At 49.3% G+C, this 22,290-nt stretch overlaps 2 protein-coding genes across 2 annotated transcripts; one reads left to right on the top strand and one right to left on the bottom strand.

The window, feature by feature from the left end:
- The first annotated feature begins 324 nt into the window (after positions 1 to 324).
- GFM1 (G elongation factor mitochondrial 1) lies at positions 325 to 21,686 on the top strand. The gene is made up of 18 exons (XM_062005932.1): positions 325 to 404; positions 957 to 1,109; positions 1,755 to 1,887; positions 2,021 to 2,225; positions 2,911 to 3,027; positions 4,410 to 4,560; positions 6,746 to 6,900; positions 7,817 to 7,901; positions 8,597 to 8,734; positions 9,388 to 9,489; positions 9,810 to 9,866; positions 10,254 to 10,391; positions 11,367 to 11,449; positions 17,546 to 17,708; positions 18,873 to 19,017; positions 19,690 to 19,850; positions 20,569 to 20,622; positions 21,295 to 21,686. Exons 1-18 carry the CDS (start codon positions 336 to 338, stop codon positions 21,424 to 21,426), a joined length of 2,241 nt encoding a protein of 746 aa, XP_061861916.1. The 5' UTR covers positions 325 to 335; the 3' UTR covers positions 21,427 to 21,686.
- LXN (latexin) lies at positions 10,976 to 16,512 on the bottom strand. Its single transcript, XM_062005934.1, has 6 exons — positions 16,381 to 16,512; positions 15,905 to 15,967; positions 15,162 to 15,336; positions 14,464 to 14,600; positions 12,745 to 12,807; positions 10,976 to 11,764 (listed from the first exon to the last, which is right to left on the bottom strand). Exons 1-6 carry the CDS (start codon positions 16,510 to 16,512, stop codon positions 11,669 to 11,671), a joined length of 666 nt encoding a protein of 221 aa, XP_061861918.1. The 3' UTR covers positions 10,976 to 11,668.
- Positions 21,687 to 22,290: the final 604 nt, after the last annotated feature.

The raw sequence follows: 22,290 nt of genomic DNA, 5'->3' as shown, positions 1-22,290 counted from the left end.
CAGCCCGCGTTCCCCCTGCGGCCTCCTCACGCCCCGCCAGCCCGCGTTCCCTCTGCGGCCTCCTCACGCCCCGCCAGCCCGCGTTCCCTCTGCGGCCTCCTCACGCCCCGCCAGCCCGCGTTCCCTCTGCGGCCTCCTCACGCCCCGCCAGCCCGCGTTCCCCCTGCGGCCTCCTCACGCCCCGCCAGCCCGCGTTCCCCCTGCGGTCTCCTTCCCCGCGGGACGCCGGCGGCCGGGTCCGTGCGCCCGGGAGCTCCGCCCGCTGCGCGGGGCCGGCGGGTCGCTCCGCATGCGCGGCGGCCCGGAAGCGGCGCGGGCGGCGGGAGGTCGCGGCCATGCTGCGGGCGCTGCGGGCCGGGCTGGCGCCCGGGGGGCGGCCTCAGCGGCGGCGGCTGCAGCGGCAGGTACCGGCCGCGGCCATGGGCCTGAGGGGCGGCGGCGGCGGCCGCGGGGCGGGAGCGCGGGCGGGGCTGAGCGCTGAGGGAGGGAGCCCGGAGCTGGAGGCCGGGGACGCGGCCGCTCGGGGCCTGGCCGAGCCGGCGAGGGCTGAGGGGGCGCCGGGCACAAGACGTCGGGTTCCCGCAGGAGCCGTGTCGGCCTCCTGCTGCCCGTTACCGAGGCGTGGAGGGCAGCTGGGCAGGAGGAGATGGCGGCGGGGAGGGGACGGAGCCGTCCCGAAGCACCGCAGCGGCTCGGGCGAGAGAACGGGAGGCGAAACACAACGTGCAGCGGTGCTGGGACGCGGGACTCGGCGTGCAGGGGTTGCCCGGTGGCTTCCAGCGTGCTGCAGAGTGCTGAGGTGGCCCCGTGGGCGCTTAGGGTGACCGTTTTGCCTTGAGGGACCAATTTGTCATAGATTGACTGGAAGCCGCAGAAAAGCACGTTGACCTGAAGCTCATCCATCAGCACAAACGACCAGCTCCTGCCTAAACCAGCGACCTTCTCCTGCCTTTCAGTTGCTCCTGAACTCCTGCAGGCACTGTTCTTCGGGAGTCCTCCCCAACGAGAGGATCCGCAACATCGGCATCTCGGCCCACATCGACTCGGGGAAAACCACGTTAACGGAGCGAATCCTCTTCTACACGGGCAGGATAGCGCAAATGCACGAGGTGGGTTTGCAGAGGGCTCCAGAGCAGAGCTGCTGTTCGTGGGCTGAGCGTGCTGTGACTTGTTCATCCACACAGGGTAGTGTGTGGGGTGAGAGATCTATGCTTAGTGGGCCCAAGGAGGCTCCACTGGCCAGGCTGCATAAGGAACACTAAAAATCTACTGGTTTCCCCCTTATGCCTTCAGGAATAAGTGGAGGGTAAGGGAATAAGATGTAATCTACATCAGCCTTCCCCCTTTTTTCAGAACAAATCTTATTTCAAGGCTTCCTGCTCCCTTACCATCTTCAGGGGATGTACAGAGTGGAAGGTGCACATTTCCTTTGATGTAGTCAGAGCTGACTGTAGGAAACAGGGAATGTCAGGCTGATGTTTTTAGCTTCAGCTATGTTACCTTGTTAAACTCAGAGTGAAGCAGGATTTCCCTCAGATTTCTGATCCTTGGGAGAGCAAAACACATTAAAGTGGCAGCTGCAAAACCAAAAATCAGACTGGTTTGGAGTTCAAGAGTTCTAAGCAATTGTGCCATGCCTGCTTTTCTTCACTGCCCGAAGGATGATGCTCAGCATATAAAGCATGGCTCCAGCACATGCTGAATTCTTAGTAAGCTCCCTTGGACTAATAGTTCTTGTTTTGCCTTTTCCCAAGGTGAAAGGTAAGGATGGAGTTGGAGCTGTCATGGATTCAATGGAGCTGGAGCGACAGCGTGGAATCACGATTCAGTCTGCAGCAACGTACACCATGTGGAAAGACACCAACATCAACATCATAGACACGCCAGGTAAGGCACTTCTTCAGGCATGGTCTGTCTTTCCATTCCATGTTTGCTCAATGTGGCGCTCTCTGTGTAGCTATGAGGAAACAATTCATTGTCTTTGATCATCTATGAATAACGAGTGTGTCTTGTCACTCAGGGCACGTGGACTTCACAATTGAAGTGGAGAGGTCTTTGAGAGTTCTGGATGGAGCTATCCTGGTTCTCTGTGCTGTTGGAGGAGTTCAGTGCCAGACAATAACTGTGAACAGGCAAATGAAGCGTTACAGCGTGCCCTTCTTAACCTTCATCAATAAACTGGACAGGCTGGGCTCTGATCCGGGCAGAGCAGTACAGCAGTTGAGGTATTTAGCATTTCAGGTTATTTGTGCCATTGCTCTGAGCTATTCCCAGAGCAGGCTGAGAGTAAGGAAAAGCCTCCTCTGGTGGGGTCTGTAGCAGCAGTTTTGGAGGATAACACCTGCTTGGAGGTTAAATCTTAATCTGACCTATAACAACTCTGTTCTCTCCAGGAAAACAAACATTAGTGTCAGTTTCAGTGATTATTTTGTGGATGGAACCCTATTTAGAGACAAACCTGTGCACAACCTGTTCCTTCCTCCTAGGTCCTGGTAGCAAGTATGCTGTAGCTCACAGCAGGGAGATGACACAGGGCTGAACTGGATCTAGTTGGGATCCCAGAAGCCATACTTGCTCCCTGCCTCCTGTCTCGCTGTGCCTGAGTTGATCTGTGAGATGCAGGCCTCAGTGTGCACTAAGGGAGAAGCAGTTCCTGTAATCAGCTGGTTAATCTGGACACAGGCTGCAGCGCTGCCTTTCCCCTGCGAGCTCCTCATGGTGGGGTAGTGAGGGCTGGCAGTCTCTTGGGTTAAAATGCAACTAGGTGTTTTTCATCAGCATTGGCAGAGTTTTGGCACCGTCCAAAGAACAAAAGAGAGTGATTTTGTAAGAGCAGGGCGTTGTTCAAAGACCACCTGGAGCACATGCAGCTCCTGTCTTCAGCTCATTCCTGTTTGCTCACTTTTTCAGATCCAAGTTAAAACACAATGCAGCTTTTGTTCAGATTCCCATTGGGCTGGAGGGAAACTTTAAAGGAATTATAGATCTGATTGAAGAAAAAGCTGTGTATTTTGATGGTGCACTTGGGTAAGTTATGACACTTGGATATTTCTTAGCTGGAGCTGCTCTCTTTATGAGTATCTACCTATAGCTTCTCTTTGGAGGTGACAAAGCCTGCTGTTTGGGAAGTGAGGGATGTGGCTTGTGCCAGGGCTGAGGGATCACTCTTCATCTCTCTAGGTTACTGCAAAATGGTTTTGTGGGGTCAGGTTTAATGCTGGGTTGCTGCAGCATGAGTTGTTTGCTAACTGCAGCATTGTGAGGGGGTGGTGGCCACACTTGCCACCCTGAGAAACAGGAGACTTGCTTGGTAATGGGAACTGATAGCCTGTGCTTGGCATAAACTCACAGGGATGAAGATCTGATGTGAGGCTGTTGAACAGGTTATCCTGCATCCTTGCAAACTCCTGCCTTGAGCAGGAAGAAACCCTCCTAAAGCATCCAAGATAAGCTGGTGGTATTCGTGGTGGATTTTTGATGGTCAGGCTAGTCATCACAGTGCTGAGTGAGTGCAAGGCTGGGTGATGTGGGATTCCTTTGGAGTGGTGATGTTCTTCGTGCAGCATTCAGTGTTTGGGCCTGTTCTCTTTAACATCTTTATCGATGATCTGGATGAGGGGATCAAGTGCACCCTCAGTCAGTTTGCAGATGGCACAAAGCTGAGTGGGTGCATAGAGCTGCCTGAGGGTTGGAAGGCTCTTCAGAGGGCCCTGGCCAGGCTGGAGCCATGGGCTGAGGGCAATGAGGTGGGGTTCAACAAAACCATGTGCTAGAACCTGCACTTGGGTCACACCAACCTCAGGCAGTGCTCCAGGCTGGGGCAGAGTAGCTGCAAAGCTTCCAAGAGGGAAGGGATTGGAGATATTGATCAGCAGGGGCTGAACGTGAGCCAGGAGTGTGCCCAGGTGGGCATGAAGGCCAGTGGCATCTTGACTTGTGTCAGCACAGGTATGGCAGCAGAAGCAGGGCAGGAATTGTGCCCCTGTGCTGGGTCCTGGGGAGGCTGCAGCTCAAGGGCTGTGTTCAGTGCTGGGCCCCTCACTCACTGCCACAGGGACACTGAGGGGCTGCAGCTTGGCCAGAGCCAGGCACAGAGCTGGGGAAGGGGCTGGAGCACAAGGGTGCTGGGGAGCAGCTCACAAGGGACAGGACAAGAGGAAATGGGCTCAGGTTGCCCCAGGGGAGGTTGAGATTGGAGCTGAGACAGAACTCATTCCCTGAGAGGGGTGTCAGCCCCTGTGCCAGGCTACCCAGGGAGCTGGGGGAGTGCCCAGCCCTGGAGGGATCCCAAAGTCGTGGAGCTGAGGTGCTGGGGGCCAGGGGTTAGTGCTGGGCTGGGCAGAGTGAGGGAAGGGCTGGGACTGCAGCAACTTGAAGGGCTTTTGCAACCCTAAGGATTCTGTGTGCAGGCAGACGCTTCGCTATGATGAGATTCCCGCTGAGTTCAGAGCAGAGGCTGCGGAGAGACGCCGGGAGCTGATCGAGTGTGTTGCTGACTCTGATGATCAGCTTGGGGAGCTGTTCTTGGAAGAAAAGATTCCTACAGTTGCCGAGTTAAAGGTACATTTATTGTGGTTCTTTCTCTAGCACTGCAGGTGTAGGGCCTTGGGGAGAGTCCAGCCACTGTTTGCTCCAGGGTGAGATCCCCTTGTGCTGTGTGTGGAGGCTGGACAGCAGACCAACAGGTATTCCCTCTCTGAGACTGTTCTGTGTCAGCCTTGGCCATCCACACCTTGCCTGAGGGGTGGTGTGGGGAGGGAGTCCCTTCCTTAAAGACAGAGCTACAAAGATGCTGAGGGACTGGGACGTCTGTGTGAGGAGGAAAGGCTGTGGGACCTGGGGCTGTTCAGCCTGGGGAAATGAAGCCTGAGCTCAGGGGAACCTCAGCAACGCTGACAAGTACCTAAAGGGTGGGTGTCAGGAGGATGGGGTGACTCTTTGTTCTGTGGTGGCCAGTGCCAGGACAAGGGGTAACAGCCACAAGCTGGATCACAAAAAGTTCCACTGGCACAGGAGGAGAAAGTCCTTTGGTGCTGAGGTGAGGGAGCCCTGGCCCAGGCTGCCCAGGGAGGGTTTGGAGGCTCCTGCTCTGGAGGTTTCCAAACCCACCTGGACATGTTCCTGTGCCCCTGAGCGAGGGGAACCTGCTTTAGCAGGGGTTGGGCTGGATGAGCTCTGCAGGGCCCTTCCAGCGCCCACCAGCCTTGGATTCTGGGTTGTAGCTAACACTGCCTCTTGGGTTACTGTGGTGTGAGCTTTAGCCAGAAGAGGTGCAGAAGCTTGGAGCTTGGCCTATCCTGCTGTGAGTCTTCATGGTCCCAATATTTAACTTTGCTACAGACCTTGGGTTTGGAGGTGGTTTTCTTAAATGGGTGATTTACTTATGTCTCTAGGAAGAGTACAGAGGAATTTGTATATCCTGACTTGAGACAAAAGCACAGTGGGGGAGGGTTTTGAAAGTACCAGGCAAATTATCTCTTATTGATAACCTGGCATGTAGTTATTCCAGTAATGAAGTATTTTACCAGGCCTGAGCTGTTCCTGTTCCAAAACAACCCTTCTTGCTTTGATAAAGACAGAAATGTAATGGCAGTTTGAGAGACCTGTAAGGCTCTTTCACTCACCTGGCAGAGGGAATGGTACAGATGTGAATACCCTGTGCTGCTGTAAGAGGTGAGAGAGTTTTTTAGCAGGAAGCTATTTCTGAAAGCTCCTGCTGGGAAGGAAATCAGTTACCAAGATAAATTTGTCTATTCAACATGCCTCTGCTTCCCACTTCTGGAAGCCAATTAATTACAGCTCTAATGGCTACAGTACTGCAGATGCAGGTTAATTTGTACTAATATGTCCCTGAAGATGGATTTTCTTTCAGTGGCCAACAGCCAAGTTTCCACTGAAAATGTCTTTTTGTGGAAATGATGCTAAGGATCACTCCTGGATGCCACAGTCTTGGCATATGATGTTTGCTGAAGATCAGCTGCTTAAACATCACCTAATATGCTGCTATCCATAATGCTCCACTCGAGGAGCTGATGTGCCCTGGGCACTCGATGGAGCACTTGATGACAATAACCCCTGTGTGAAAATCCAACTGCTATTGTTTTGCCCAAGGTGCCTGTTGATGAGATTCAGTTGCAGCTGTGTTGCTTCATTTGGAAACACGTGGCTGAATGAACCCACAGGGCAGCAGCAGCACAGTGTGTTTGCAGAGCTCTGCTGCCTGGGAGCAGATGTGGGCCAAAGGAGCAGAGTTGCTGCTGGAGGATTTGTTCCTTGTGTTGTTTCTGTGAAGTCATTACATAAATGGATTTGAGGAACCACTGTTGTGTTGGTTGTGCAATCAGCTGAACAGCCTGTCTTTGGGTGCCCTAAGGGACTCCCAGGTCAGCTGGTGTGGTTGACTGCCTTGCTTTTTGAATCACAGAATCACAAGGTCTGGAAGGGACCTGGAAAGCTCATCCAGTGCAACCCCCCTGCCAGAGCAGCACCACCTAGAGTAGGGCACACAGGAACTCGTCCAGCTGCGTTTGAATGTCTCCAGAGCAGGAGACTCCACAGCCCATCTGGGCAGCCCCTGCCAGTGCTCCCTCACCTCAACAGTGAGGAAATTCCTCCTTGTGTTTCATTGTAACTTCTTCTGTTCCAGCTTGTGCCCATTGCCCCTTGTCCTATCGTTGCATGGTTGGTGTTGTGTCAGGCTCCTGAAGCTGTGGCAGGAGGAGAATAATGCACTGATATTTTTCAGCTTGCAATCAGAAGAGCAACACTGAGCAAGTCCTTCACCCCAGTACTGCTGGGAAGTGCTTTAAAGAACAAAGGAGTACAGCCACTGCTGGATGCTGTCCTGGAGTACCTCCCCAACCCTGCCGAGGTTGAGAACTATGCTATTCTTAACCAGGGGTAAGAGGATTTGTGAGCACACAGAGTGATCTTGGAACTGGGTCTCAAAGCAGTGTGATATGTAGCAGGAAACATTACTAACAAAATACATGATTGTCTACCATTTCTGTTACATAATGCCATTGCGATTTTTCTCAAACTTCCAAACTGAAGAAAGCTCATCTCCCCCTTGAGAGTTATACAGCTTATATTGGTTATTGCAACACACACTGAATGTTAGATTAGAGCAATGATCTGATGAGATAGTCCATTACAGCCATGGCTGTAGGGAAGGAGAGAGCACGTCTGAAATGTGTCAGCTTTGTATTCTTTGGATGTGTTTGTTGAAGTGGATGTGCCTTCAGAAGCAAGAAGCGTGAAACCCGTCATTAGAGCCTCTAAATAGCCCTGACAGCCCCAGCTTTTCCTCCTGTGCTTGAATTGTTCAGGCAGGAGAGTCACAGCTAAAGAGAAATGATAATAAATGCAGTTTATGACTTCTTCTCCCAGTGGTACCTGAGTGTTTGGCTCCTCACTGCTACTGTGCCTCTTGCTGCCCCTAACATCTGCCTGCTGAGACAGACTAAAACTTCCCATGTGGCTCGTGAGCCTTGTCAGAAGAGTTACTGCAGTGTCTCTTTCTTCACTCTGAAACAGGACTTGCTCAGGAGTGGTGCCTGAGTGTATGATTAATTGTTTTCATGGTCAGACAGCTGACTGATGTGAAGGACTAGTGATATTTGTCAGTTTTGGTCTTCTTTTGGGGATCTGCTGTGGTTTCTGTGAGATCCTTTCTGAGCATATGGGAGCATGTAAAGTCTCCAGTATAAATCTGTGACACTGAAGGCCTTTGGGACTCACTAAGGCTGGGCTGGTGTTTAGAGGAGGCCGCCACATTTGCTTCATAACATAAACTCTCCATCTCTCTTTTTTTAAGTGATTCTGAGGACCAAACCAAGTTTCTATTGAAGTCTGCTCGAGACAATTCCCAACCCTTTATAGGCCTTGCTTTCAAACTGGAGGTAAGCTATTCCTGTTCTCCTTTCTAACGCAGCACAAACCAGTAGAGAAGCAGGGCATCATTTCCTTATTTGGGATCTGAGTAGAGGGCAGACCAAGCCCAAACAAAACTTACACAGAAGGAATTTTAAGAACAGTTTGTGTTTAAATTCAGTTGCAATTCACCTTCTTTTGAAACAAATGGTTCCAACCATACAATCCACAAATAAACACTGCCACTTTGGGGGGTTAACAATGGGTTGTGTGCACAAGTACTGCTTGATTTTAATTAGCTAAAACCTGAACATTTGGGGGGTTTTATGGGCTTATTTCAAATACTTTCCAAGAACGAATCTTGAGTTTGCTTGAGGTTGAAAACAGTGGAATGTGTGAGAGTTGGAGAGGGAAGAAGTACCCGGTTTTAACCAAACAAATTGTTTGCTGCCTAAAGAGCAGCAGCTCAAGTGGCTGGCCCAAGTGCTAATTAATGTGTGCCTCTGCTGGGGAGGGTTAGGAGTGGTGGAGTAAATAAAATTGCCAGGAGGTGCCAAGTTCCATCCCAGAGCCAAGGGAAAGCTGAGACTACATCGAGCACTAACGTGTGCATGTATAAATTCAAACCAGAGACATTTAATCAGTCAGTGCAGGTGATACTTTGATGATGGTTTTGAGCCCCAGAGTGATTGTATCTTGGTTTCTGAATGACTTTTGGTCCCAGGCCGGCCGCTTTGGGCAGCTCACCTACATCAGAGTGTATCAGGGCATGCTGAAGAAATCCGATTACATCTATAACACCCGGACTGGGAAGAGAGTGCGTGTGCAGAGACTTGTCCGGATGCATTCAGACAACATGGAGGTGAGGGGCAGAGGTGCAGCCCACAGGGACTGCCTTTTGAGCCACTCTTGCTAAACAAGCTCCTGGCTTCTCAGCTATTTCTGAACAAGGTGATATGCCAAATGCCCGCTTTTGCTGTGAATTCATACTTGCCTGTAGCGTTTAATAGAGCTCTGGGAGAAACCAGAGTGTATTAATTCCATTGGAGTGGGAGAGTCTTTGCCCAAGCAGCATTATGGAGTGGCTTTGAGGTGACTGCTAAGAAAGCAGTAGTATTATCCCCATGTTCCATACCTTTGGGAGAGTATAAATTGGCAAAATCCTCCCTGCCCTGAAATTTCCTTTCCCCATGATTATTGACTACAGTCCTTAAACTACAAATTGATTCTCAAACTGCTGCAGGTCCTACCCTTTCCTGTTTAAATTCCTGAACTCCACAGCTGGGCCAGGGCTTGCTTCACAGAGTAAGTTTGCATCCAAGCTGTGGTCTCCTTTTTCTGCTGTGAATAAAGACACAGAAGATTTTACAGAGCAGTTTACCAAAGCTGCAGTTTTCAAAGGAGCTGAACTTCAAGCTGGCAAACACAGCATTTGTGTGTCTTCTTAAAGCCAGGTGTAGTTTGTAAATACACCTTTCAGTGTTAACTAAACAGTAAACCCTTTTCTTTCTTAAGGATGTGAATGAAGTTTATGCAGGAGACATATGTGCACTGTTTGGAATTGATTGTGCCAGCGGGGACACGTTCAGTGACAAAACCAGCACTGACATTTCCATGGTGAGCACACCTTTCATCTCTCTCAGTTTGGAATTTAACCAGGCTGTTCTTGGCAAAAGTTTTAAGTATTTTATTGGTGACTATTGGTTGCACCTCAAAGAGTTAACCTGTGGTTGGCAGCACGTTCCACTACAGCCTCTAAGTGAGCCTCAGGAGATGGACAGAGTTATGTTAGGCTGGGAGAGCAGATACAAGCTAGCTAAGGAAAACAGTCATCCCTCTTTGAAACCCTGAGTTCTCAGCTCTTGTTTCTGGAGAAGTTACATCCCCAGGTGTGGTGGGACTGGATTGTTCGAGCTGTTCCTTTCTGGTTGTTGCAGGAATCGATTCACATCCCCGATGCCGTCATTTCAGTAGCTATGAAGCCTTCCAACAAGGTAAGAGCCAGTGAATCAACCTTCTTCTGTTACCTTTCCTCTGCTGCATTCATAATTTGATGCAGGTTAGCAGTTAAATGTGGAACCTCAGGCTAAAATGAGCAGGCTTTTGAAATGTTCCATGCAAAGCTGATACCATTCTTGGCAGGTGACTGCCTTAGGTGGTATCACTTAGCCACAGAGAAGATGTGTGTCTGTGATCTGGGTCAACCTGGACTTGAAGTAACTGGAGGGATAAATACAGTCATGAATGTATGGCTGCATTTCAGAAAGCAACCTCATGAGAGCAACAGTGCTACACAGTTAATAGGAAAATGGGAGGCTTTCCTGTTGTGTGACTTCTGGATGTTGAGTTCATGTTGTGGTGTGTGTGTAACTGCTTTTCAGAATGACTTTGACAAGTTTGCCAAGGGCCTGAGCCGCTTCACAAGGGAAGATCCCACGTTCAGAACCCACTTTGATGACGAGAGCAAAGAGACCATCGTTTCAGGAATGGGGGAGCTGCACTTGGAAATCTATGCCCAGGTAATTTGGAAAGCAGATTCAATGGACTCAGCTTTTGAATGTCTTCCCAAGCAAGAATTCTCCTTCCCTTCTTTCTGAGACATTGCCTCTCTGTGCCAAAATCTATCTGCAGGTGGGCTGACTGACAGCAGCCCTCAGGCCTGCTTTTGTTATTGGGTGCCTAAGCTGATGGCAAGTGCACAGGATGTTTGGAAGTGCACAACTCTACTTTGCTTTTGTGTAAATCAGGGTTATTGTGTGACAACAGAGCTCTTCCCAGCAGAAAGCACTCTGGCATTCATGTGAGTAACAGTAGCTACTTAGGGAAGAGCTTAACTTCTTGGACAAATGTGAAGAGCCTTTCTCTCTGCTGGTTCTGTTTTGAAGGCTTAGGAGCTATTTAAATGAAACTTCTGCCTGGAATATTTTTACTCTTTGATTAAAATCCATGAGAAAGGTTGTATTCAGCATTACCCTTTGCTTCAGCAGCCTTTGCTTATAGGGAATGTAACCATTAGCCACCTCCTGCAGGACAGAGAAATATTCTGTTGTTTTGAATGTATCATTCCATAATAAGAGATGATGAGGCAGGAGGGAATTGTTGCTTTTAGTGATTTTATTTGTTTCTTTTGTACTTTGTTTTGTTGTAACACAACAGATGTATCAGAAATGCTGAGAGAAAGAGGACAAGATGGCTTTTGCCTTGGAAAATTTCCACTTGAGAAAAAGAGTTAATGCTGTTCCCTTTCCCTGTATCTAAAGCTACAGGCACTAAACAAAGCTGACTGCAGAATAACAGGGAATCATTTGTAACCTTTAAAAAGACCCCAACAGTCCCCCACCAGCCAAGACCCCAAAGATCAGTCCAACCCCAAACTGAGTAACTGGCTCACCCCGATTAAGCTTCTCATTTTGGAAAGATGCATAAATACAATGATTTCTGGTTGTTCCAGTGGAACACTGTATTTCATTCTGTTTGCTTTCTTCCTCCTGCAGCGAATGGAAAGGGAATATGGATGCCCCTGCACCATGGGAAAGCCAAAAGTTGCCTTCAGGGAGAACATCTGTGCGCCTGTGCCGTAAGTGATTCCTTCTGGCAACAGAGGGGTTTCAAACTTCTTTCAATGCAGAGTCTGATTACTGGCAGATAAAGTGCCTTTTGGATTATCAAAGCCCAAGGTACTGGAAAACTTTAATGGAGGAAGAATTCTTTGCTTTGTGCCTCATTAACTTATCTGCCCTCCCTGCAAAGGCTTCTTGTGGCATGTGAGCTGCTTCCGTTGCGCTGTCGAGTAGTCTCACTCTGGAGTCTCTTCTGGCTGACGGCTGGCCTGTGTTACTTGAACGCCATGCTGTGGGTGCCAGAGAACTGTCATCTGCCAGGCAGTGATCTCCTGGGGGGAGAAAAGAAAACTGTAGAAAGTGAGAAGGTATTTCCCATACGTGGGTTGAGGATGAGGAGGTTAATGGTAGCTGTGCAGGATAAGCCTGGGAACATGCAGTCCTGTGACCTGTCCAAACATCTCAAGTGCTCCTGCAAGCTTTTTGCATCCTGTGTTGTGTTCCATGCTCCATCTCTTTTATCTAGGCTAGTTTTGCAGCTGGAGCATGTCTGTGTTGGATTATACCCCTCTTATTGTTAGCGCTGATGATCTTTTGGGCCCTTCACCAAACAGAACACAATGAAGAACTCCTGGTTTTGTCCTGCTGTTAGTTACCTACTGCTTCTTAGGATTTTTTCTTCACCATAGATGCCCCAACTTAACTGAGAGTGCAGTGGAGTAGGAAGTAGTGGAGCTGGAAGTGTTGGGAGTGAGATCTCTGTTATCACTTGCTCAGATTGCGAAATTACGATGGCAAATAGCACACAATGTAAATACTGTTCTGGGAACCAGAGCTGCTGCTGTTTTCTTCTGTGAGCTGCTGGGGTAGATGATGCCTCTGTGTTCTGGTCCACCACTGCTGTCCCTCTAGCACAGAAGCACTCTGCAGCTCCAGCTGGAAGGCAGCTAAGCGCTCCAGGACACTCCAGCTGCTGTTTCCTTTCATCCCTGGCCAGTCTGGCAGTAGTATCTCCCAAGAGGAGAGAGCTGTGAATGACCAGTATATTGAAACTCTGCCATTCCCAAGAAGGGCCCAGAAATAACTGAAAATTACTGTCTGCTGACCCAAGTGGGAGAGCTGCTGTCTCCTGCCTGTGTAGGGGCAGAAGCAGATAATGCTGAGACACGTGGGTGATGGTTGCCCTCGCCTCACCCCTGTTGGCTAACGGACCTGCAGGCATCAGCTCCGTGAGCACCCCATCTGTGTGTCTGAGATGGAGGTTACACACTTGGCAAAACCAAACCAGGCTTTCTAGAAGTAAAGACTTTACCTGGGACACCATCTCATGGAGTAGAATCGTGTAGTCAAATTCAAGAAACTCGTCACTTCTTTTCTGGAAGGAGAAGGTGAGAAAAGGCTGAATTTGGGGCTTCCCCCCAGCCTCAGAAGAACTGCACCAGTTCTCTGTGGTTAACACACAAAGCCTCTGATGTACTTCAGGTGAAACTAGCAGCTTGTGTTCATAAATAAGCAGGTGGAGCTTTGCCAGGATAACAGGCCAAAAAGATAACTGCTTCCTGTTTCCATGTACTGCAAAGTCCCATCTGAGAGACTGAATGTGAAACTTAAAACTGCTGATACATCTCAACTTCAGGAACTCCTCTGGGAACACCTGATTCTACAAGGTGGCCATTTAACCCAAATAATCCTAAATAAAATGGTTATAGTGTGAGACTTGGAACACACTCCAGAGGCCTTACAATGGATAAGGAGTTACCAGGGACTGTGTGAGTGACAGGATATGTGCTGGCCTTTGGAACATTCTCTTTACCTATCTGTTCTTCAGTGAAAAGATCAAAATAACTGAGAGATGGCAGCTGCTTCAGTTTAACAGTCTGCCTTCCCTTTAAATTCATCTGGCATGTCGAAGTGGGGTTTAAATCCTCGCTGGTGCAGAGCCCTGCAGCATCTGGGACTTGCTTTCAGATAGCCATCAGAGGGAGCAAAACGTTAACGAACCTCACTCCCAGAGTGAGACACCAGCACTTTGTGGGAACTCACAGGCTCTCTTCTGAAGCCTCCTGATATGGCTTTTTTGAACACAAAGTGTTGCTTTTTATTATCCTAGGTTACCTACCAGACTTTCTTGCATTTAAAGGTGACCATCCCTGCAGAGTTATTCTTTACTTGCAGTATGTTTTCTCCTAAGACAAGAGAGAGCTGGGAGAGTCTGTAGAATTCTGTTCATTTAAAAACAATACCAAAAGCTTTTCTTCTGATAACTTCTCTGAAAGCAAGTTGCTGTAACAGTTAAGCCTGCTCCTGTTAAGAGCAGCTAAAGACTCCCTTAATCTGAATAGCTGTACTGAGATTTGCCAGGCACATTTTCTTTCTTAGCTTAGGGCAAATCCAAATGCTCAAGGTGAATGTGTTACACATAAGTGCTCAGAAGTAAGTGAAAATAGAAACCCCAGAACACCAAACTTGGTAAAAGTAAGTTCAGGAAGAGCAAAGTAAAAAAAACCCCAATGCTGAGAGTGGAATGAAATCAATGTTTTCTTTCTTGGTTAGCATCTTGAGGTGAGCTAGCACATGCATAGAGGCTGCAGTGCTGCAAACAAAAGCAATGCAGATTGTGTTTTATTGAACTAGGGGTGCAGCCTGTTGCTGTTTGTCTGGTGATGGCTGTTGCTGAGATGTCAAGCAGGATTACTGCGTTCCTGTGTGACCTGCTCTAGGTGGTCCTGCTCTGGCAGGGTTGTTGCACTGGATGAGCTTTCCATGTCCCTTCCAGCTCTTAACGTTCTGTGAATCTATAAGCAAAATTTGTGAAGAGGAGTAGTGATGTCAAACACAGAGCTGTCAGGGAAATCCTTTGTGCTTTACTAGAGGAAAGGGGCTGGTGGAACCAAAAGAACTCACTGGCTTAAAAATGAAATGTTCTGAGAAGCTCAGACACAGTTGAGGTTTGTTGCCTTGGACCTTGGCTGCAGCTGAAGGCCAGTACATGCACACCTGTTCAGCTCCTAAATGCTGTTTGGTGACTTACCACTTGCTTCACACGCTTAATTTGGGCAAACTGGAACTGAGTGTTCTCAGTTGAGTTCTGCCATATGATGTAGCCAGAGGCGACCCAGGCCAGCACGTGGATGGGCTCCATCTCGGGGGACACGTGTCCATGGCTGTCTGGCAAGCAAAATGAACAACACCCATTGAGCAAGGCTGATGGAGCTGCAGCCATTAACAGAATCTTCTCACCTCAGAGAAGGCTTTGGTGCTACAGTGGCTTCCTTGCTTTGTCACAGATCTAACCTTGGAGGAGCTGCTACATCACCACTCTCTTCCTCCCCCTTCCTTCTCCTGACATATATTGTCTAAGATGTTCAAAGCAGGGGTTGCTCTAAAGTACAAGCAGACTGTAACACTGCAGTCAGGGTGTCTGTTGCACTGTGCCAAGAAAGCCTCAGACAGCAGGCAGGACGCTGGTGAAGGGACAGGCAACAGGTAGCAGGTGGTTTTCAAGAGCAGTGACATGGATTTCAGAAATTATGAATAAATTTGTTGTGATTGCTGACAGAGAAAGTGAAGCAGCAGCAGTTTCTGTCCAGAGCAGGTCTGATGGCCTGATCCCCCCTGGTCCTGGCTCTTACTGCAGGGGCTCCCATAAGGATGGTGGGCAACCACCAGCTTGGCTCTGGTGGACAGTGTCTCAAAAACTTCCTTCTACTCCAACCCCCTTCTTTATACCTGGGATGTTCTCAGCCATCAGCTCGTTTTCCAGGCTCTTGATTCGACTGTAGAATAGCTTGTCTGTTTCATCTGTGTTCTTAAGTTCTCCTTCAAGCGTGAATTGCACATCTGGAGCAATGTCTTTGCTGCCCAGATGATAAAGAACCTCAGCAGTGCAGTTAACAGTACTGTCCTGTTACAGAGTTAATGATGTGCATTAATATGTGATTAAATACATGGATGATATTGGTAATTTGCACTTCTAAAATGTATTTTTTTCTTTATCTAGCTGTCATTTCCTCTGAGTCTGGCCCAGAGAGATTTGTGATTAAGACAAGGTTAAATTCACAGCTTTTCTGTGACTGTAGCATCGGGGCAATTTTCTTTCTGCAGCAAAAGAAAGGGAGGTGTTCGCAGTGCACAATGTCGCCTGTGCTCTTCAGTTGGAGCTCAAATAACTTCAGTTTCAAATGGAATGACACTGAAGTGTCCTTGTCATCCCTTAAGCGTTTTCTTGTAGGTACCAGATATTTGAGGCTATCAGAGTATAGGAAATGGGGGTTCCCTTTTGTTAAAATCAAGCCTTTTTTTTCCCTGCTTTGCAACATAGAAAAGTCTGAAACACAATGCCCAGTATCATTAACTGGTGTGGCCACTGGCCTCAGCTAGGACCAGCAGAACAAACTGTTGTCCTGTTATTACACATCAGCAGCGCCAAACTGTGCCCACAGAATGTGTTCATTACATCAATCTGAACTCACTTGGTCAAGGACATCTTCTAGCACCAGTTCCAGGTGGTACTTGTGCCCAACATCAGCGATGTTCTAAAGAAGGAAAACAGTGAGAACATTTGTTTTGTGAGAGGCTGCATTCCCTGGCATTGTGGGAAACGTTCTGGTTTCTGCTAAACACGGGCCCACTCAGCGGTAAGGATGGCGTTATTTCCTCCTGCCCAGGGCCGTGGGTTAGTGGTGGCCGTGGCAGCGCTGGGTTATCCTCCATAATCTTACAAGGTGTTTCGCAGCCGCAGCGGTGGGCGACTGCGTGAGCCGTGCCGAGGCAGCCGGGGTGCGGCCGGGCGGGCAGGGACCCGCGGTGCTTCCGCGGCACAGAGCGGCCCGCGCAGGGCTGTCGGGAGCCGGTTCCGCAGCCGCGAGGCCGCACACCCGGCAAAGCCCCGGCCCGGCTCCCTGCCGGGGCTCGGCCGCGGCCTTCGCTCGCCCCGCGCCGCCCTCACCTGCCTGCGCGCGCGCCGCACGGCCCGCAGCGCCGGCGCCCGCCCGGGCCCGCCGCGCCGGTACCGGAGCCAGCCCGCGGCCAGCGCGGCCGCCCGCGCCGCGGGGTACTGCCCGGGCCGCAGCTCCTCCATGGCGGCGCACAGCGCCTTCCTCCTCCCGCAGGAAGCGGCGGGGCGGAGCGGGGCCCGGCCCGCCCGGGGACGCGGGGGTTGTCCCGCGGCCGGGGCGCCGGGCATCGCCTCAGCCCGGGGAGGTGGCGGCCGGGTGTCCCAGTGAGACCTCACATCCCCTCCCGGCCTCCGGCTTCGCTTAGAAAAGCAGTTAACGGTTGGTAGTTGCGAGCTTTCCCCTGGATTATCCCCCCTGTTCAGCATCGAAAGACTTTGCGGGTGGAAACTGTAGGTTTGTGCAGAAACAACAACATCGTGCAGCAGAATGCACAAGCTCCGTTCTACCGCTGCTGTCCTCGTTATCAGCGTGGCTCCCTGCACACAGAGGCACCTTGTGTCTGCTGGTGTGCTTTGAGATCCTCAGCTTCCCCCTGCAAGATCATAGAATCACAGAATGGTGGGGTTGGAAAGGACCTTTAGAGATCATCTAGTTCGACCCCCTGCCAAAGCAGCTCCCATCTAGATCAGGCCACACAGGAACGTGTCCACGTGGGTCTTGAAGGCCTCCACGGAAGGAGCCTCCACACCCTCCCTGGGCAGCCTGGGACAGGGCTCCCTCACCCCACACTGAAAGAGCTTGTCCTTATATTGAAATGGAACTTTTATTGTTCCAGCTCCATCCCACCACCCCTTGTCCTGTCACTAGATACAACAAGTGCTGCCCCAACCTCCTGACACCCACTATTTAGATATATGTAACTATTAATGACATCCCCCCTCAGTCTTCTCCTTTCCAGACTAAACAACCCCAGATCCTGCAGCCTTTCCTCTTATGAAAGATGTTCCAGGCCCCTAAGATGAAGAGTGACCCTCACTCTCTGGCCATCAAACAGCCCCAGCTGTTGTTTCAGCACAAAATCCATTTTGTGTACATGAAACCCAACAGGATAAAGCGAAATACAGACTGGAAGTGTTTTCTTTAGACAGCTGTGGTTAGCACAGGGTTTGTGTAATGAGTAACGTGGTGTTCTGAGAGGGGGTTGTTTGTTCTCAGGTTTGAATATACACACAAGAAGCAGACGGGCGGTGCTGGTCAGTATGGCAAAGTCATAGGTGTCCTGGAGCCCCTGGATCCAGAGGACTACACAAAATTGGAGTTTGAAGACAGAACCGTCGGCACAAATATCCCAAGACAATTCGTGCCCGCTGTTGAGAAGGTACAAAGCATTTTCTGTCAGTCTGTGACACAAGACATACTGATTGTTATTTTCCTGCTGTTCCATCCACATTTACTGTGACTGTCTTGCTCCAGGAGGCTTTTCCCCCTACTTCACAGATTCATAGAATCATTAGGGTTAGAAAAGACCTTTGAGGTCGAGTCCAGCCACTCACCTCACACTGCCAAGTCCATCACTAAACTAAACCATATCCCTCAGTGCCTCATCTATGACCTAAATTTGTGTGGTTTTGCTTAATACCTTACATTCCTAGGTTTTCCACTCAATGTAGAAGCTGCTGTTTATTTCCTTTGGTGGTGTGTGCTCACTCTATGTCCATAGCAGTGCAGACGGTTGGCTTTCCTTGCCTACAGCCAAACAAGCCCTCTCTTCCTGACTGCTTTTTAATGCCCTCCCTTCTGCTTTTCATTGTGGCCACACGATTCTAATATCTAACCCCCAAGCACGTAGCTTTTTTAGTGACTTCTCTGAGGCCAGTTATGTAAGAAACTGCACTTAAGCTGGATTTCTTGCATGAATTAGCAAATGTTACTTGTTTTTCACCTCTCCTGCGGGCTCTCTCTGTGTCTTTATGATTTATCACCTACTACTCTGAAGTAGTACCTACAGTGATCTTTGAATTCCTATCATAATGGATCCACCTAAAATAATTCCCTCGTTATTCCATCATGCAACACTTAGAAGATTTTTTTCTGTGGCTAATTCCTGGAAAAAAATCATGCAGTCTGAAAAGAATCTTGTTCTTTAGTCAAGTGGTTAGAGCAGCTCTTTCCACGTGGAACATTCTTTTGGGTTTTTATTCATACAGTCCCTGAAGAAAGCAAAATCCTGCTTAGGTTTCTTTTTCTTGTCCTTAGCTTCTTATGTGATTTCTGCTTTTAACAAATCTCTGAGGTGCCAAAGAATGATAGCACAAAGTTCTCGTGCTCTTGGGAATGAAAATTTTTCCCTACTGTTGTGTTCTTCCACCTTCTTATCAAGCAAGAAGATCCCTTGGGTAGGTATGGGATTGCTGTTAAAAATTGGGAAGGGGAGGGGTATTTTTTGTAAGTGGAATGTCTTTTCCAGTGTGTTGTTAATGCTGCTTTTTCCTAAGCTTCCTTTTGCTTTGCACACTGCTAACGTAGAGCTGTGATTTGCCAGGGGTTCCGAGATGCGTGTGAAAAGGGGCTGGTGTCAGGGCACAGGATATCTGGAGTCCGCTTTGTCCTAGAAGATGGTGCACATCACATGGTGGACTCTAATGAAATCTCCTTCATCAGAGCAGGAGAAGGAGCCCTAAAGCAAGGTACTAAACCATTCTTTGAATGTGTGGTCCTGATGGTTTCTGGATGGTGTTGGAGCTAAATTTAACAACCTCCCTCCTATAGGTTTGTTTCTTGCCTCGTGTATCCATCCATACATTTAAGGTTTTGCCTGCTGAGCAGAGCAGAATGTTTGTAGGAGTTTATAGAGAGGGAGGCACAGTAATGCCTTTAGTTGTGTGAAGGAAATCCAGTTTTCCTAGAATATAGTAAAGAAACACCAACAGCTTCATCCTTACACAGGCATGAGAAGAACATTTTGCCAAACCACATTAGTCTCAGGTGAGGGAGCTGGAATTCCATCTCCACTAAGAAACACTTAGCATTAGCCATCAGACAGTCCTTTGCTGTGTGTAGAGGTGTCTTGCAATGATAGGACAAGGGGCAATAGGTACAAGCTATAACATAAGATGTTCCAAAGAAACACAAGGAGGAATTTCCTCACTGTTGAGGTGAGGGAGCACTGGCAGGGGCTGCCCAGATGGGCTGTGGAGTCTCCTTCTCTGGAGACATTCAAACCCAACTGGATGAATCCCTGTGTGCCCTACTCTAGGTGGTGCTACTTTGGCAGTGGTTTGCACTGGATGAGCTTTCCAGGTCCCTTCCAGCCCTTGAGATGCTGTGATTGGATGTTTGATGATTGTTTTTCCCCCCAGCGATGGAAAACGCGACGGTGCGTGTTCTGGAGCCCATCATGGCAGTGGAGGTGATGGCACCCATGGAGTTCCAGGGAGTGGTGGTGGCTGGCATCAACCGCCGCCATGGCATCATCACGGGGCAGGATGGCACAGAGGGCTACTTCACTCTCTATGCTGAGGTTTGTGCTGGTTGCTGTTGTTTTCCTGCCTTGCCTTTCTTCCCCAGGACTGTTGCACTGCCTGACACAGATACACATCAGAGGAACCAACTGAAGAACCTAAAATCACACAGTGGCAGAGAAAGGAGCAGAGCTCAGGGCTTTTGAGATGGGCTGCTGGTGCTGCCTCGGAGCAAAAGAAACCTGTGGAGCTGCACAGAGCTCTGGGGGAAGAGCTTTGTGTCAGCTGCCTTCCCCTCACTCTTACATCACCTATAATCACTGCAGATAAATGCAAACGACTCAGCTTCCACATTCCTTCTGAAAAGGGATTTGTTCTCCTGTGAGGCCGTTCAGAGGGGTTCATCGAGCAGTGATGGTAGGGGAGATGACCCCAGCAGAGCTGACAAGCCTCCTGAGTTGGGTTTTGAGCTGCAGTCTTGAGCTATCTCAGACATTATGACTCGTACTGAGTGACACCCATGACTGAATTTGGGATATAGTCCAGGCTCTGGTGCACTCAGACTCTCAGATTTGGGACTTTCCTGCTGCAAACACACTGTGCATATAAATTAACTGAAACACGAAGTGCTTTACAAAACCAGACAATTAGATCAGTGCTGTTTCCAATAGCACCAGACTTTACTGTTTGTGTAGTAGCTGAGATTAACTGGATAACAACCCAAAGCTGGTGGGAAGACGCCTTGTTTTTACAAGTCCAGTGTGCTTGGGGTTTCAGGTGCCGCTGAATGATATGTTTGGATATGCCAGTGAGCTGAGGTCTTGCACAGAGGTAAGTCCTCTCAGTACTTCTTTGCTAGAACGTGTTTATTTCTGTAAATCAAGCATGTTGGTTTGAGTCATCATTTACATAACACGTGGCAGCAGTGAAAGCAACACAAATGAAAACAAATGGAGAAGAGGAAAAAAAGCTTGGAGTTTTCACTGTGACTGAAATTGCTTTCTAATTACCCTTGCTATTGCTAGCTGTGTCACTTCTGGCCAAACAACTGTCATGCTTGGAGAAGGGAAGAGATTCAAAGTCGTGAGAAACACAAAGTGATGAGTGTCAGTTAACAGAGGTTGGGAACAATTTCTTCCCCTAAAAGGTTGTCAAGCCCTGGCCCAGGCTGCCCAGGGAGCTGGTGGAGTCCCCATCCCTGGAGGGATTCAAAAGCCCTGGGGCTGAGGGCCGTGGGCTAGTGGGGGCTGTGGCAGTCCTGGGGGAATAGTTGGACTCAGTGAACTTAAAGGTCTTTTCCAACCTCTGCAGTTCTGTGGTCTGTGAGAGCAGTGCTGATGGTACTTAAGTGTCCTTTTGTTACACACACTTACACATGCCTGTATCCACACACTTTGCTGAAGGCATTGGAATGGGGTCAGTTTGGGTGTTACACAGCTGAGGGTGGAGTAGGATTTCACACTTCACATCCTCACTCAGTCTGTTCTTTTTCCAACTCTACAGGGAAAGGGAGAATACACAATGGAATACTGTAAATACCAGCCTTGCTCACCCAGCACACAAGAAGAAGTAATTAACAAATACCTGGAAGCCACGGGGCGACTTCCTGCAAAAAAGGGCAAAGCCAAGAGCTGAGTTTTTTTCCTCCTGAGTCCATTGAACAGTTTTTCCCAACCTTCCCTCACAGCTCCTTTGCCCAAGCCAGAGAAGCCAGCAAGGCAGCTGGACGAGGCTGCTGGAGGAGCACAGGCTGCAGTGCCACTTGGGCTGGTGAATCATCACCAGGATGTATTGTCCTGCCTTTGAGGTGCTCTCAGAAGCCCTCAGGGGCTGCCAGTGGAGCTGTTCACCTGTAAATGCTGCTTGTTAAGGAAATACAGCAATGTTTAAACACAGGTGATGCTTCGTCTGCAAATTTCTCTTAATCCATCTGTGTTAAAGGAATTTCATTGTTCCACTTGATTCATTATGAATTTGTAACTGTGCAGGTCACTGCTCCCTGGTGCAAAAGTTTCATTAGGACACTCAGCTGTTAACTGCAGGCAGGCAGGGAGGAGGGCCTCAGCAGCTTGCACAGCTGTGCTCCAAGCACAGATCCTTTAGCTCCTGCCCTTCCTCACGGCCTTCAGCCTGGAGAAGGAGTTCCAGTGCCCCTCAGCAGTGGTGCCAGGAGCTCGCCTGTCACCGTGGCCGCCCATCACCATCAGTCCCAGGCTCTGGAAAAGAGACGCTGATCAGTCTCCATAGAAGTGGAGCCTCTGCAGAGCTGTGAGTGGCAGGGGTTGGGTTTGGGTGGCCTTGCTGCCAGAGCTCTCTGTTAGGAAACCAAAGCAAAGATGCTTTTTCCCACACTGGCTAGCAGGAGGGCCTAGCTTGGGAACTAGCTGAATAGATCTCCCTCAGAGGAGAGAGCTCAAACAAAGCTGTGGCACTTCAGGTGAGAAAGAGACCATCTTACCAATGTCTTAATCACTACCAGGAGATGCAGGCTGCATTTCC

Source organism: Colius striatus, chromosome 12, assembly GCF_028858725.1.
Source record: "Colius striatus isolate bColStr4 chromosome 12, bColStr4.1.hap1, whole genome shotgun sequence".
Lineage (NCBI taxonomy): Eukaryota > Metazoa > Chordata > Aves > Coliiformes > Coliidae > Colius > Colius striatus.
This window is presented reverse-complemented; position numbering and strand designations above follow the sequence as displayed.

What these genes read in the sequence shown, in the direction of transcription:
- GFM1 (XM_062005932.1), top strand. Translation starts at nt 336, where the DNA reads ATGCTGCGGGCGCTGCGGGCCGGGCTGGCGCCCGGGGGGCGGCCTCAG. An exon ending in GGCGGCGGCTGCAGCGGCAG is followed by an intron (nt 405 to 956) that starts GTACCGGCCGCG and finishes CCTGCCTTTCAG; the next exon opens with TTGCTCCTGAACTCCTGCAG. An exon ending in TCGTGCCCGCTGTTGAGAAG is followed by an intron (nt 17,709 to 18,872) that starts GTACAAAGCATT and finishes GTGATTTGCCAG; the next exon opens with GGGTTCCGAGATGCGTGTGA.
- LXN (XM_062005934.1), bottom strand. Translation starts at nt 16,512, where the DNA reads ATGGAGGAGCTGCGGCCCGGGCAGTACCCCGCGGCGCGGGCGGCCGCG. An exon ending in TAGAAGATGTCCTTGACCAA is followed by an intron (nt 15,337 to 15,904) that starts GTGAGTTCAGAT and finishes ACTCTGTAACAG; the next exon opens with GACAGTACTGTTAACTGCAC. An exon ending in TCCATGAGATGGTGTCCCAG is followed by an intron (nt 11,765 to 12,744) that starts GTAAAGTCTTTA and finishes TTCTCCCCCCAG; the next exon opens with GAGATCACTGCCTGGCAGAT.